This window comes from Lynx canadensis, chromosome C1, assembly GCF_007474595.2.
Source record: "Lynx canadensis isolate LIC74 chromosome C1, mLynCan4.pri.v2, whole genome shotgun sequence".
NCBI lineage: Eukaryota > Metazoa > Chordata > Mammalia > Carnivora > Felidae > Lynx > Lynx canadensis.
This window is the reverse complement of record NC_044310.1, coordinates 7,891,517-7,906,779: the sequence shown is the minus strand read 5'-3', so window position 1 is coordinate 7,906,779 and position 15,263 is coordinate 7,891,517. Positions and strand designations below refer to the sequence as shown.

The window sequence follows — 15,263 nt, the reverse complement described above, 5'->3', positions numbered from 1 at the left end:
CTCTGCTTTAGCAGCGTCCCTTGTAGTACAGAAGGGCTGTGTGTCTCACCTGAGGAGGGTTTGGGAAGCAGCAGCCCCGTCTGCAGAGGTCAGTCTCCAGGTTCTTCGGCTGTTCAGGCGTGTCACATAGCGATGGCCTGGGAAAGGGAGCTCTGTATTTGAGAACCCTGTGCTGGCTCACGGGATAAAAGAACAAAGTGGTCGCATCCTAACAGGCACCAGGCTGTCTTGGGTGAGGTGCTGGGGTAAATGACCCGAGCACCCAAGGGATGGGGGCACAGTAACGAAGCTCAAATATTCGAGAAAGGAAAAGCTTTGCATGCGGGGTCTTGAGTTGAGGAAACACAAGACTCAAACCACAGTCCTGGGGCCATCCCCTGAGCTCGGGCTTACATGATGAGGACTGAGGCCTGGGCCGTCGTTTCACAGGCACAGAAGCGCCTGTGACATGGACAGGTCTGGACATTCCTCTGCCAGGAGCCACGGCACTCCTGCATGAGGACAAGACGCTTAGAAGCCAGTGATGGCCACCCAGAGCTACTAAGGGTTTGCACAGTTTAGTTTCACAAATACCTCCAGCAAGGAAAAATGAAAGAAGGCAGGTCCACAAGCTGTCGTCTTGAGACAGGAGAACACAGTGATTCTTTTCCTTTTTTTTTTTTTTTTTTTTACTTTTTCTTAATGTTTATCATTTACTTTTGAGAGAGACTGAGCACAAACAGGGGAGGGGCAGAGAGAGAGAGGGAGACACAGGATCCACAGCAGGCTCCGGGCTCCGAGCTGTCAGCACAGAACCCGATGTGGGGCTCGGACCCACGAGCTGTGAGATCATGACCTGAGCCGAGGTCGGACGCTCAACGGACTGGGCCACCCTGACGTCCTGAGAACACAGTGATTCTCAGCATACCTTTTCCTTCCCTTGTTACCTAGGATTCGGGATGTTAAGCTTTTGGTTGCCGTACGTTCTGTCTTTTCTGGGAAATTGGATAATGCTCTTCCTTAGCCTTACAAATCTGGTAAAAGGCTTCTTTCCTTCTTCAGTGAACTTTTCTCTCCATCACTGGAATTTAAGTGAAACGGGTAAGCTCCAACTAGTTAGGGAGCCTAAGACCACGCTCGGCTCCCGAGCCCATGGCTCAGGTCCAGGCTTCTCTGTTTCTCTTCCAGTGTATCGACAAAGCCAGGGACCTGCTGGATGCAGAGCTAACTGCTATGGCAGGAGAGAGCTACAGTCGGGCATATGGGGTGAGTGTCGAGCATTCTGCACAGTGTCGTTTTAAAGGCTCATTTCAGTTCTTTTATCAGCGCGGGCCGGTGAGGACTCACAGGCCGCTGAGAACATGCCTGTGTGTTCTCAGCAGATACCCTGTCGCCAGAAGGAATGATTGAAATGAATCCTGGCTGTGGATTGTTCATGCCGTATTAAGTTGGAATGTGATTTGCTTCCATCAGGCCATGGTTTCTTGCCACATGCTCTCCGAGCTGGAGGAGGTTATCCAGTACAAACTCGTCCCCGAGCGACGGGAGATCATCCGCCAGATCTGGTGGGAGAGACTGCAGGTGAGGCCGGTAGAAAGCCCCGGGGTGGCCCGCCCACTCTCCCTCCCCTGCTCTGGCTCGCCATGCGCTCCCTGCCTCCTCACAGAGGCTGGGGCTGCGTTCAAGGCAAAGCGCTCAAAGTCTGGGCACCTAAGCCCTTAGGTGTGAGAGAATGACCAATTCTCCAGCCTCCTCTTACCCTTTTCGAGGAGTGCAAGAAAACGTCTTTAATAAGTGCCACTTCTAGACAACTTGCTGAGAATCTTAACCCCAGATTCAGTGGTTCTCCACTTCAGCTGCATGATAGAATGACCTGCAGAGATTTTCAAGTCCGGATACCTAGGCCGCTTCCCAGACTAAATAAATCCAAATTTCTGGGGACAGACCCAGGATCAGTATCTCTTCAGCCTCCCCAGATGTTTCCAGTGTGTGGCCAACACTGAGAACCACTGCTCTGACTCCACTTACTGGCCACCCACATCCAGCTTTTTAACCGGGGTTACCTGATGCTTCGATTGACCGACCCCTGCCGTGTACAGTTCCTCAGGCCATAGTCGTCCACAGTCTCTCTTCTGACTCTGAAGTTTCCCTCACGGAGGAACTTCTCCAAGTCCTGCATCAGTGTTTTCATTGTACATTCTGATCGTTTGAAGCGTGAGGAGCAGTCCGTTCCAGATGTGGGAGTCAGCAGTCTTAAGTGTTCTTGGAAAGGACAGCTCTCCCATTCCTTGCTTTGGTAGGAGGGCAAGTTCATTTGCAAAGGAGAAAAAGCCTTCACCGCTCCAGAAGCCACTCGTCCGTCGTCCCCCCCCCCCCCCCACCACGGTTTTAGACAGTTCCTCTTGGCCCATCCATACCTATTTCCAGGTTCTGCTCCAGGCCCCTCCTCAGTGGGCTGTGATAAAACCTTTTCACTCCAGGCTGCATTCCTGTCTGGGGAGCTTTGGGCACATTTCCGCTGGCGAGGGGAGAGCGGGAGGCAAAGATCGTGTGTGAATGCAGTCACTTACGCTCTGCAGTGAGCACATGCAGTTCTTTCAGATGTTTTATTAGCAATTATGAAATGCCCAGTGAATGTTTTGATGGAAAATTGTCTATTGGCCACCAGAAAAGAATTCCACAGAGCAAGCATTTCCCACCTGCCTTGGACACACCCCGTTTTTTTTAAGTGTCTGTAATGGGGTAAAGAGTTTCCACATCAGAGATCTGATGAATCTTTTGCCATTCTGACAAGGGAGACCTTGTCCAAATAGAGACCCGGACGGGGGTGGAGTAAATGAGTCTTGGAGAGGGGAAACCCGTGCTTGACTTTACCGTGTCCAAAACACTGTCGTCATCGGAGGCCTTCGTGACTTTCCTACCTTGAGACAGCAAGACGCTTTTTGGCTCACAGGGGCCCGATCATTTCAGCATCTGGAAGAAACTAGCGGATGGTGAGAAGTTCCCAAAACAGTCACTCGATGTACTTTTTTCTGTTTTTATAACTTTCCAAATCACTGTTGCCACACTTAATGGGACGGAAAGACACGGTCCGAGGCCTGAAAATAAAGCATTAGGTTTGTGGCAGAAATTTGGCTCTCATGGATGGCTTGTCGTCAAAGCACTTGATAAGCCGCCTCAGCTGGAAGGCCGCCATTTTGTGATCAGGTCATTTCCGTTGAGATCCCCCACCAGCATGAGAGCTGGGGAGCATGAGAGGTCAGCCTCATGTGCCTTGAGTTCTGCATTTAAGTTCACTCTGGATCCTGTTACACTTAAAAGCCTGTGGCCATTGCTGCTGGACTCTGAGAATCGCGTCCATGGAGGGATGGTTCATTTGGTTCCATTTGCCTTTTGAATGGATGAATTCACCAAAGGAGTGACAGGTCTCAGGAGCTCTGCTCCCCTGCAGATCTGTCTCTGAGCCTGACTTCTTACAGTGAGGAAGAGGAGAGGCCCACTCTCCCTCAGAAGTTTTTGATATAAAATTAGCCTACCCCTTTTAATAATGATGAATTCATTCTATTTTTTTATTATTACTTTTATTTTTTTTTCGAGAGAGAGAGACCAAGAGCATGAGTAGGGGAGGGGCAAAGAGAGAGAGGGAGACACAGAATCTGAAAGCAGGCTCCAGGCTCCAAGCTGTCAGCACAGAGCCCGACGCGGGGCTCGAGCTCGTGAGATCATGACCTGAGCCAAAGTCGGACGCATAATCGACTGAGCCACCCAGGTGCCCCCACTCTGTTGTCATTAAAAGGAATGTATAGATGTGAACAAATGAGGCACTTTTCCTTCTCCGTGCAGTTTTTGCTCTGGGACAAATGAAAATGAAGAGGAAAGAATCTAGGCAAGTTTTCATGAAGGTTTAGGCGTCAATAAATAACTGGTCACAAGTCTGGTTCGGTTTTTCAGGTTCCTCATCACCTTTCCTATCATCAGTTGGGATTAATAACTTCAGGACTATTTATGCCACCAATTTACGAGCAACGTCATGTGAAATTTTAATTGTTTAAACTTCTTTTGTACTTAATTCATCTTTCAAATCTTGAATGATACATTTTAAAAAAGATTTTATCTTTAAGTAATCTCTACACCCAACGCAGGGCTTGAACTCATAACCCCGAGATCAAGAGTCACAAGCTTCTCCAGCTGAGCCAACCAGGCGCCCCTGAATGATACATTTTTTTTTAATGTTTTTATTTATTATTTTTGAGACCGAGAGAGAGCACGCGCAGGGGAGGGGCAGAGAGAGAGGGAGACACAGAATCTGAAGCAGGCTCCAGGCTCCGAGCTGTCAGCACAGAGCCCGATGCGGGGCTCGAACTCACGGACCACGAGATCGTGACCTGAGCCGAAGTCGGCCGCTCAACCGACAGCCACCCAGGAGCCCCTGCATGATACATTTTAACATTGCGTTTGTCAGTGATAGTCCACTTCATCCAGAGAAACTGAAGCAAAAAAAAAAAAAATCAAAGTTAAAGATGCATTACTTACATTCCAGAAAAGCAGTTTAAATAATTTAACTCCTGTCACCCTCACCATAGCCCTATGAAGTTGGTACTGCCTTTACCCCCTTTTACCAGCTAAGTAAGTTGCACAGCGTCACATAGATGGTAAGTGGCAGGGCCAGGATCCCAGCGCCAGAGTCCATACTCCCCTGGTCCTCAGATTTTGAGAGGTTCCTAAGAAGTGTTTTGTTTTCTTGTTTTCTTCGCAGTACCCTTCCCTTGAGAAAGTTGAGGTTGTAAAAATGAGTTTCTTTTCTTTGGCTCAAGGTGGGTTTTGCTGTTGCTTGTCGGGGATTAAGCGACAGCAGGAGACCTGCCTAACTCTCACCCCCGAATGTTCCAGGGCTGCCAGCGCATCGTGGAGGACTGGCAGAAAATCCTGATGGTGCGCTCCCTTGTGGTCAGCCCCCACGAGGACATGAGGACCTGGCTCAAGTATGCCAGCCTGTGTGGCAAGAGTGGCAGGCTGGTGAGTCACCCCCGCCACCAGGACAGGGTGGGAGGCTGAGGAGGGCACAGCGCTCCCGGTCCCGTTCTGTTTATAACCTGACCTCTCTTGGTTTTAAGGCTCTTGCTCATAAGACCTTGGTGTTGCTCCTGGGAGTTGATCCGTCTCGGCAACTTGACCATCCTCTGCCAACAGTTCACCCTCAGGTGACCTACGCCTACATGAAAAACATGTGGAAGAGTGCTCGCAAGGTCTGTGTCCCCATTCCGTCCAGCAGTAGACCGCGTCGCTCCAGAATGCTCACTAATCGGCTTGTCACTGCCTCGGGGCCCAAAGGGAAACAGCATCCAAACCACCATGTCAGGGAGTTAGCTCCTGGTAGGAAGCTATTTGGCCCGATTTCAAAAGTGAATCATATTCGAGGACGTGCACGTATACAGTTGATCGAACCAATGAGTGTAATCAATTATATTACATAGAGCATGCTAGAACATAGAGAAAGCTGAATTTCTGCCGCCCGCCCCCCCCCCCCCCCAGGAGAAGGTGGGCTATTCAATACCGAAAGGGCAGCCTATCTGTGAGAGCACAGACGGGAAATTTCACAAGACCAGTTTGCGTTTTCAGACTTCTCGTCTCCTGTCCTATCATCGCTTGGGATTCAGAAGCAGCCACACTGAGTGTAATGTTGAATCCAGTCGGGAGCGTCACCTTGGAGCCAGCGTAGAATTCCTCTTACTTCAGTTACAGGCAGGGCCTTCCCCCGACAGGGAATTAGATGCGGCTCCTGGCGGGGGCTTTGGTTTTATTTTTTTGAAACCGTCTTCCTGGATGATGGCGATGACTAACAAAAAGTTGGCCCCGGAGGCAAAATCAGCATCCGCTTTGGCTCCTCATCCTCCTTACCAGACAGAGAGGGCGTCCCAGCTCTCCCTCTCTCGCCACTGTGGTCCCCGCACTGGGACCCGTCGTGAGAGGGGTCGGCACTGCGGCTGTGGCCGTGGAAAGATGCCGTAACATGGCAGTCATGTCTCAGTGGGAGGCATGCTTAGGGAAATCCAGGACTGTGTCTGGAAACTGCCTTCTTTTCGGACGGTCGACTCTGACGACGAACGCCGCCCAGAGTGGGATCGGGGGCCCTGGAGCCCAGCGCTGGTCTTTGACAGGGGTGCGCTTCAGTCGTATCGACCCGAGCTGCATTCCCTACTCGTATGGTCGGGGGCGGGGAAGGGGGGGGGGTGTTTCCTCCTGTTGTTCATTGGGGTCTGGTTTGCTTTGGTGTGGTTGCAAGGCTCTGCAAGCTTCCCAGGCCAGAGCGGTTCCGATTCAAAGCCTGACCTCCTCCAGGCAGATGAGAAAAACAGAAGGTACTGGATCTGAATATATCCGGTTTCCTTCCTACGTGCAGCCTCCAAGTCTTTGAACGTCTTGCCGAAGGCAGGCAGCGGGAGCCTCTTGGCTGATGTCTCAACCAAGGAGTGGCTTCTTTCAACATGGGACCCCAGCCCGGCTTCTCCACACATCACAGCCTCTTCTTGGGAGCCCACATTCTGGTGGGAGCCCATAAAACAACATGGATTAGAAATTGAGAAACCTCTTTCAAGTTAGGGGCTCGAACTTCAAGCCCAGAGCTAGAGATGTTCTGCCTTCGCAGACATTCGGGAGCTACTCAAAGAAAACCAAGTGCTTAGTAATAACTGTGCTGTTGAACAAGGTGCTTTTCTTCTCTGAGCTCTGCTTTCCTGCCACTAGAAACAATTCAGTAAACTGTTGTGTTCTGCCCTGCATAAGGCAGAAAGAGTTTGAGAAAAGCAGCGTCGGCTTTGCAGGAAGGCGTCAGGCAGTAGGTGAACGTACCGTGTTTTCCGAGGTGAGCCGCTTCCCGGAATCTAGAGACAGGCCGGTCCTTCCATGACATTTCGCTAAGCTGAGCTTGTCCGTCTTGCCCACAAACCACTCAGGCATCCAGGAGCCAAGAGTATGATGTGCAGCTTAAACTCTGGGCATGAGAGAAACCCCTTCCTCTGAGTGGCCGGTCCCTCATCCGTCAGAGAGAGAGAGAGAGAGAGAGAAAATCAGTTTTGCTCTCCTCGCTTCCCAGGGGCGGAGCCAAGAGGGATTTTAATAGAACATTTTCAATTCCTTGAAAATAAATTGCCTCCATGCCACAGAGGAGAAGGATATAGATTCTCCCAAGTGGGATAAATTGACTTTATACTGAGCTTCAAATCCAAAGTAATACCCAGTCCTCCCCGGTTTGGGCAATTTATTTTTTGTTCAGTGCCTTGTTGAGCCTCCCCAAAAGACTCTAACCTGTGTGTCTGGACTGTCAGTGACACAGAGCTCATGGGCTCCGAACAGCCCTGACCTCAGCGTTCCTGGTGTAGTTCTTACCTGCTTGATGGACACGCTTGTCACACTGAGTTATCAGTCAACCACCTTTCTCCCGATTGATCTTTTTTTTTTTTAATGTTTATTTATTTTTGAGACAGAGAGAGACAGAGCATGAATGGGGGAGGGTCAGAGAGAGAGGGAGACACAGAATTCGAAGCAGGCTCTAGGCTCTGAGCTGTCAGCACAGAGCCTGATGCGGGGCTCGAACTCACGGACCGTGAGATCATGACCTGAGCCGAAGTCAGACGCTTAACCGACTGAGCCACCCAGGAGCCCCCCGATTGATCTTTTTACTGCTGCCTCTCAATTCTTTTTTTTTTTCTTCTTCTTCTTTTTAATCAGCTCTAAGTCTGGTCAGTGCAGTTTCTTGTAGAAAAACTAAAAGAACATTTATCACTTCCCAGGTGTGGGATGCTAACGTAGTTCATTTTTCAAAGCCAGTGGTGAGTAATGGGGCCCTATGAAGGCAGCTAGCTGTCTGAGGGGGACAGTTGTCTTGTTAACTGTTGAACATCTGTGTGTCTGCAATGTCCCCCCGCACGGATTAGCTGCCTGATAAATCGTTTGTCACATCATTCTGGCTCTGGGGTGAGCCCATCCCATTGACGCCAATTAATTCCTTACGTTGAAAAGTGTCTGAGGTTGGTCTCTGCCCCCAAGCCAGGAAGTTTTATTTTTCCTTCAAGACTGTCACCGCTGACCTGCTTCTGTGTTTTAAAAACACGGAAGAAGACCGCTTTGACCTTATTTATTTAAAACGTTAGCTTTTCCTGCCCCCACCCCCTTCTACAGGAAAGGACTCGTAGCCTCTTTTTCACATCCTCTCACATAGCGTTTCCCCTCACTGTGTTGGTGGGTTTAGATTCCACCATTTTTTTCCGTCGGAACGTTTGTGTCCATATGCTCTGTCTCCACCCGTGAAGCCCTTTGAAGAGCATATGGACCCCATTTATGTATTTATTTATTTTGAGAGGGAGAGAAAGAGCGAGGGGCAGAGCGAGAGGGAGGGAAAGAACCGCAAGCATGCTCCGTGCCACCGCCGGTGCAGAGCCGGGCACGGGGCTTGAAGTCACCACCCGTGAGCTCACGACCTGAGCCGAAACCAAGAGTCAGACGCTTAACCGACTGAGCCACCCAGGCGCCCCTGGACCCCGTTTATTAAGATACTGGTGTGTGTGGACATGTGGGCTTCTACAGACGGCTTGTAACTTATTCCCAGGTCTCTGGCTCCGTGTCTCCCTCCACTCTTCCCTCACTCGGCATCCCGTTCCTAGCCCAGGTGGCTTGTTGGTATAAAACCCCATGGTGTAAATAGATCTGACTGAGGCTGCTGTGAGCATTTTGCTCCTAAGCTACACCATTCAACTGGACGTCTGCTCGGCTGGTGTCTCCCCCGACCCCCCGTTTCACCTGCACGTATGAGGGGCTTCTACGCCACCTCTGTATTCTCAGTCGGGCACTGAGGGTTCTGTCGGGTTTTTTAAACCACAGTTTTTGCCCCGCTGGAGTGTCCCAAGGTACCAGAGTGTTTTAAACAAAACTGAAGTTTTACGGGCCCCAAATAGCTCCCCATAAGCCTGGTTTGCCCCGGGGCAGTGTGTTGATAGCGAAATAAGCGGTCGTTTCAGATTACCTCATATGAATTGTTATTTTGGGGTGGCCGGGCCGTAGCTTTTCCCAGACTTAGGAAAATAGTACTGCAGTTAACCAAGGGGAGCTAAGGCTCGAGGTGGAAAACTACGAATCTTTTTGAAAAGCCTAACCACCTCCCAGCATCACGCCCTGCTCCCCTGACCTTGGGGGACCCTTCGCCACCGCTCCGGGGTGTCCCCCTGGGAGGGGCGGTTGGCTCACGCGCCCGTTTGATGGACAGGAGTGTCTTGCCCCTGAGGCTGGGCCCCAACCAAGCAGCTCCCTGTGCCTGTGTCCTGCTCCAGATCGATGCCTTCCAGCACATGCAGCACTTCGTGCAGACCATGCAGCAGCAAGCCCAGCACGCCATCGCCAGCGAGGACCAGCAGCACAAGCAGGAGCTGCACAAGCTCATGGCCAGGTGAGGCCCTCCGGGCCGGGGCCGGTCGTGCTCCGGTCCCACCAACGCCAGCCGCCTCTGCAGCACGGGGAGGGGGAGCGCTCAGGGCTCCGTGGGCCACCAGTTGCTGACCCGGCTCTTTCCGGGAGGGACCCCAGGCGGCCATCGAATCATGCCGCTCCAGAGCCCCTGCTGCTGTTTTCCCAGGATTCAGCAGCCCGAGAGCATCCACGTGCTGTGGTCCTCCCTCCTGGTGTCTGGCTTTAGAGTTAGATTCCTTATCGCTTCTCGGCCTCTCGGCTGAGATCAAGTGTAGAGTTAGACTCCTCGTTTGCAAATGCCAGATACACCGCTACCTTGCTGTGTGACTTCAGATGCATGACTTAACCACTGTGTGCCTCAGTTTCCCCACCATTTATAAAGGGGATAATGAGAGCTCCTATTTGTGAGGGTGGTATGAGGTGATATGAGGGTTAATAGAACAAACAGGGCAACGATTTAGAGCCGTACCTGGAATGGAGTAGCAATCAGTTAATGTTGGCTCTTAATGTTATTAGTATATGTGTAATATTTTGATGTGTATTGTATCATTCATTATAAATGGAGGAGAAGGGAGAAGGGAGGGGGAAGCCAGGAGCAGTCGATCAGGAAAGTTACTCAACAGCCAACTCCCACCAAACACTGACATGGGGGTGGACAGGTCCATACAGACCTGCCCATCCCAGGTACTGGTTTATGCTAGCATTGAAGGACACATCAAGGGGAAGAGACGATACGTAAAATACGCATCCCCGAAGCCCTTTTTTTTCCCTCCTGTGCGATTGAGAATTCTATGGTTCCACCACGTCGCTTCCCGAGAGCAAGCATGACTGTCCGGGAGGCTTTCGTGCCCCCCTGACACAATCAGTTGTCCTCCCTGGTGGAGGTGGAGGGCGAGGGCTGGTGTGCGGGCACGGCGACACGGGGGCCTGTTTCTCTGTTTCCAGGTGTTTCCTGAAACTCGGGGAGTGGCAGCTGAACCTGCAGGGCATCAATGAGAGCACCATCCCCAAAGTGCTGCAGTACTACAGCGCCGCCACGGAGCACGACCGCGGCTGGTACAAGGTAACCGCGGCCCGGGCCGTGTCCCAGCCCCGCCTCCTCCGGGGCAGAGCCCGGCTCCCGGCGTCCCGAGCGCTTGTGCTTTACGGCAGAGCCTCGTGGTGCCGGTCCGATTCTGGGCATTTGCTTGTTGGACTGCCAGAGGCCCCTTACGAGCTTAATCGATACAGAAAGATTGATCGAATCTTTCATCTGCGAGATACTTTACTGCACCGTTATTACGTGTGTGGCTCTGGGGAATGCTGTTGTCTTCTAGACTCTTAGCGGATTGTTTTCCTACGAGCATCTGGACACACAGTTCATCTCTGGAACTCTGTCTTCCCTTGGGTCATCCGCTCCTTCCCGGCTTCTTCCTGATTTCCATCCCTGCCTGGTCCTCATCTAAGAACTTGACTTTCTCTTATTTGTATTGGAAAGCTCTGGGTAACATCCTGTTACGGCATAGGAGACTTTTCAGGAAGATAAACAAAATTAGAAAATGTATCAAAGATGTGGTTGACCGGTAGAGGAGGGATTTTTGGAAGAACACATCTTTGAGGAGAGCACATACCCTGAGTTTTTAGACCTTCCTCAGGGACCTCCTGGTAATGGCCGCATGGTGTAACAGATGTCATCACTTCTTTCCAGTATTTCTTTAACTTGTTGATACTTTGTGATTTAATCCCTCTGGGATCAAAAGGCACATCTGAAGACACAGAAGCATCCACAGTAAAAATCTTATCCTGATTTAAGCATGCTTCATTCTGATCGGAAAAATGCCTATTTCGTGGTAGCAGCAGTAATTTATCTAGAACAGCTTCAGTCCTACACTGGAAAATATAGCCAGTAAACCCTTGACTAGCCGGAACCTTACCAATTAGAACTATCTCCTAACCAGATTAGAAAAGAAACGAGTCATCAGGGGAAAAAAACGGACTCCAGGAATTTAAGTTTTTCCCTCGTATGAGTCATTTGGGGTCTATGCTGTCTTACTGCCCATGATGTGGTCCCATCGGTGTGCAGAGACTGGTTCCGTGTTGCTCACCGCGTCCCCTGGCTCAGTGCCCGTCATGCAGTGGATATAGAGGAGTGATCTGTTGACTAAATGAAGGTATTGGGAAACTGAGCCTGGGTCACTGTAGAATCGTTACTCATCAAATAAAGGTCAATTGTGGTCAACCTACTCTGCTTAGGTGGAAAAATGGAGACATTTATGTTAAAGAAAGGTTTCTAGCAAGGGATGCAAAGGAACTGCCTGATTATCCAGAAAGTCCAACTCTTAGTGGATTATTTGATGCCCTGCCACCACTGCAAACTCACTCACGAGGCCCCCAAATCAAAGCGTGCCTCCTGCTGTCTACACCAGGCAGTGCTGTACCGTCCTTGAACATGGCAGGGGGTGGATAGTTCGTCCTTTACCAAAATAAGCACCAAAGGCTTCTCCCAGCAAACAGTCATGGCGCATCGGCTCTCTGACAGGCTGCGCGCCCTGGCCGGATGGGAGAGCTGGATGGCGGAATGCCGGCCCCCGTACGTGCTCTTGATGTGCTCCCCTTCCCACTGGCCTGGAACCTGGTCAAGACTTGTACCACTAAGTCTCTGCTGTCTTAAATAAGCTGTTTCATATACCAGCTGCCAAGGGAATCTTCCAAACCTAGAATGAAATGGGACCTCCTTGACCTAATATGTCAACCCGTCCATAATCTGACCCCGCTGCTTCTCTAACCCTCCCCTCACCGTCCTCCTGCGTACCTGCACTCCAATCAGGTCTGTTTGTTTCCTGTGAATCGCCCTGTGCCGGCCACCCCGCATCTTCGTCCCTGACCTCCCCAGGCCAGGAAGTCCCTGCTGCTGCCCTCTTGTCCCTGCCTTGTCCGTTGAAGGCTGCTCTTCAAGCCCTCCCCTAAATCCCTCCCCTCTGTGAAGCTTGCCCTGGCCTGCCCACTGCCCGTCTCTCCTTGCCCACCCCCACGTTCGCCTGTCGTTGGGCTGCTGGGCCCCTCACCAGACCAGAAGCGCCCTGAGGTGAGGACCCGGCTTGCCTCTCCTGGGGCGCCCCTCCCCCGCAGCACTCGCCACAGTGCTGGTACAGTAAGGGCCCCACAAAATGAAGGAATCGGGCTGCGTCTAGTAAAAGGCCCCATTCCCCAGTGTTTCAGTGAAGTGCAGTTTTGCTCTGCCGGCCACTGAGAGGGAAGGGCAGCCCCTTGGCACTCAGGCCTCCTCATCCTCGACTCTCGCCACACCCAGGCCTGGCACGCGTGGGCAGTGATGAACTTCGAAGCTGTGCTGCACTACAAACATCAGAACCAAGCCCGCGACGAGAAGAAGAAGCTGCGTCACGCCAGCGGGGCCAACGTCACCAGCACGACCGCTGCCGCCACCACAGCGGCCACCGCCACCGCCACGGCCACCAGCACCGAGGGCAGCAACAGCGAGAGTGAGGCCGAGAGCACCGAGAACAGCCCCACCCCGTCCCCTCTGCAGAAGAAGGTCACTGAGGTACCCTTCCCTTCCTCCCTCACCGAGGACAGACCCAGGCAGCAGGCGCTCTGAGGAGTGGGGTGTTGTCAGGGCCCTCACGAACCCGGGCTTCACCCCGAAGTGCCACATACAGCTAGACGATGTTGCTCATTTGCCATCCGCCACTGTTTGAGACGGTGCCCTTGTGCTCGTATTTGTATTTGAGGCGTTGCTATGGCCCCAAAGCTGAAGATTGAGTTTCTTGTCGTTCTTCCCATGAGAATGAGCTCATTCCCTGAAAGCCCTGCACCTGCGCGCGTGGGTGGCCGTGCACATCTGCGGGTCCACTCGAGGACAGAGGCTGACGGGATCCGTCCTCTGCCTTCGCCTTTCCCCCCCGCGCCCCGCCTCCCTCCAGGCTGTCAGTTCAGAGAGCAGCGTGTTCAGACTCCGCGCCCCTCCTCCTGCCACCCTGCTCAGGAAGCCACCGTTAGCCCAAGATGATAGCGATTGTGACACAGTTGCCATTTATTGAGTGCTTGCTGTGTGCGGGTACTAGTCCAGAGGCTCGTCATGCATTAACTGATTTAACTTGGTAACCACTCCTTGAGGTAGATACTGTTGGGATGCTGCTAGGCCCCTCTTACGGATGGGAACACTAAGGCGAGAATGTGTGTTCCAACAGGATTTGTCCAAAACCCTCTTGATGTACACCGTCCCTGCCGTCCAGGGCTTCTTCCGTTCTATCTCCTTGTCGCGAGGCAACAACCTCCAGGACACGCTGAGGTATCGAAGGGCGGGCCCTGCTAGGCTGCGTGAGCCTCTGCGGGACACGGAATCACACAGAGGTCCCCTCCCCCGCCCCACCCTGATGGGTGTGTCCAAGGGGAACTGCTGACAGGCCTCCCCCTGCCAAGACCCAGGAGGAGGAGTGGCCTGGGAGCACTCCGTGTGCTGTGTTCTGTCGGGAGGAAGCCCGAGTGCCGAAATGCCCTCGGCTTTTAGAGGCCACTTAGGAAGGCCTAAACATGGCACAGACCGGCCAGTCCGGAGACCATAGGTGACAAGGGGCAGCTAAGTCCCACATTTAGCCCGTTGACACTGTTCTACAGGTGATTTTCTATACGTGCAAAGATTATCCGTGATTAGCCCTGGGCTCATCTGTCCAATTTCCGAGCTTGCACCGTGCCGATCCCTCTGGGATTTTATCTGGGATAAAATAAACATTCACTTGGGATGCCCCTCCTCATGTGAGCCCAGTTCTAAACGGCCACCACCACCCACCCTCCAGGCGGTCCCGAGACCAAACACTGGGGAGCCACCGATTTGAGGCCCTGCCAGTTAATTCTTTTCTCAAGAGCCTTGAAGATTAAAACACACACACGCACAAGCTGGGAGACTAAGTTTTCTGTGACTTTCTCATGTTTTGTTTCCAGAGTCCTCACCCTGTGGTTTGATTACGGTCACTGGCCGGACGTAAACGAAGCCTTGGTGGAGGGGGTGAAGGCGATCCAGATTGACACGTGGTTACAGGTAAGGCAGGGTCGGACTCACTCCTGGTCTGTCTCCTCCCGGAGTCGCGCGTGTTCAGTCAACAGTGGTAAAGAGGTAGGGGTCGAGCCATAGTTTCTTTAGTTTCTCCCAGAGGACTGAAGGGAACGAACCGTTTCAGAGCTTCCCAGCATCTACCGTGACAAGTTGTAAGAGCTGGTCGTTGCCCAGGAGAATAACTAGTTGTTTCTGTGTCTCACGTGCTGCATTCCGGGTCTTTCTGAATACCAGGTCATACCTCAGCTCATTGCAAGAATTGATACGCCCAGGCCCTTGGTGGGACGCCTCATCCACCAGCTTCTCACCGACATTGGCCGGTACCACCCCCAGGTACGTGGGCGCCTGGGCGGTTTCTCCTCGAACAGCTGGCCTTTTGACCTGGTGCTCAGCCTCTCCCAAAGCTGCTCTAGAGACGCAAGTGCAGGAACTGGGAGCCAGGCATCCCACCCGTCCAGCTGGAGGTCCCAGGCCCGGGGCCTTCCCAAAGACAAAGAGCCCCCCACCCGCCCCGAGACTGAGCAGCGCCCCCGCCTGGTGGACTCACAGGAGCGCTGGCGGCCATTTCTCTTGTCCTCCTGAAAGTCAGAGTTTGCGAATGTTCCTTCTGTGTCTGCCTCAGGCCCTCATCTATCCCCTGACCGTGGCCTCCAAGTCCACCACCACGGCCCGCCACAACGCAGCCAACAAGATTCTGAAGAACATGTGTGAGCACAGTAACACCCTGGTCCAGCAGGCCATGATGGTGAGTCAGGAGTCCGTGTGGGCCTTCGTG

General features: G+C 52.4%; 1 protein-coding gene across 1 annotated transcript in view; it reads left to right on the top strand.

Moving 5' to 3' along the window:
- The window catches only part of MTOR (mechanistic target of rapamycin kinase), a 134,833-nt gene that overhangs the window by 102,582 nt on the left and 16,988 nt on the right, over nucleotides 1-15,263 (top strand). Inside the window, exons 33-43 of the mRNA XM_030327666.1 lie at nucleotides 1,168-1,245; nucleotides 1,453-1,560; nucleotides 4,870-4,995; nucleotides 5,094-5,225; nucleotides 9,303-9,418; nucleotides 10,384-10,501; nucleotides 12,728-12,979; nucleotides 13,626-13,726; nucleotides 14,377-14,473; nucleotides 14,723-14,821; nucleotides 15,111-15,233. Coding sequence (XP_030183526.1) covers nucleotides 1,168-1,245; nucleotides 1,453-1,560; nucleotides 4,870-4,995; nucleotides 5,094-5,225; nucleotides 9,303-9,418; nucleotides 10,384-10,501; nucleotides 12,728-12,979; nucleotides 13,626-13,726; nucleotides 14,377-14,473; nucleotides 14,723-14,821; nucleotides 15,111-15,233 — 1,350 coding nt within the window. The remainder of the gene's footprint in view (nucleotides 1-1,167; nucleotides 1,246-1,452; nucleotides 1,561-4,869; nucleotides 4,996-5,093; nucleotides 5,226-9,302; nucleotides 9,419-10,383; nucleotides 10,502-12,727; nucleotides 12,980-13,625; nucleotides 13,727-14,376; nucleotides 14,474-14,722; nucleotides 14,822-15,110; nucleotides 15,234-15,263) is intronic.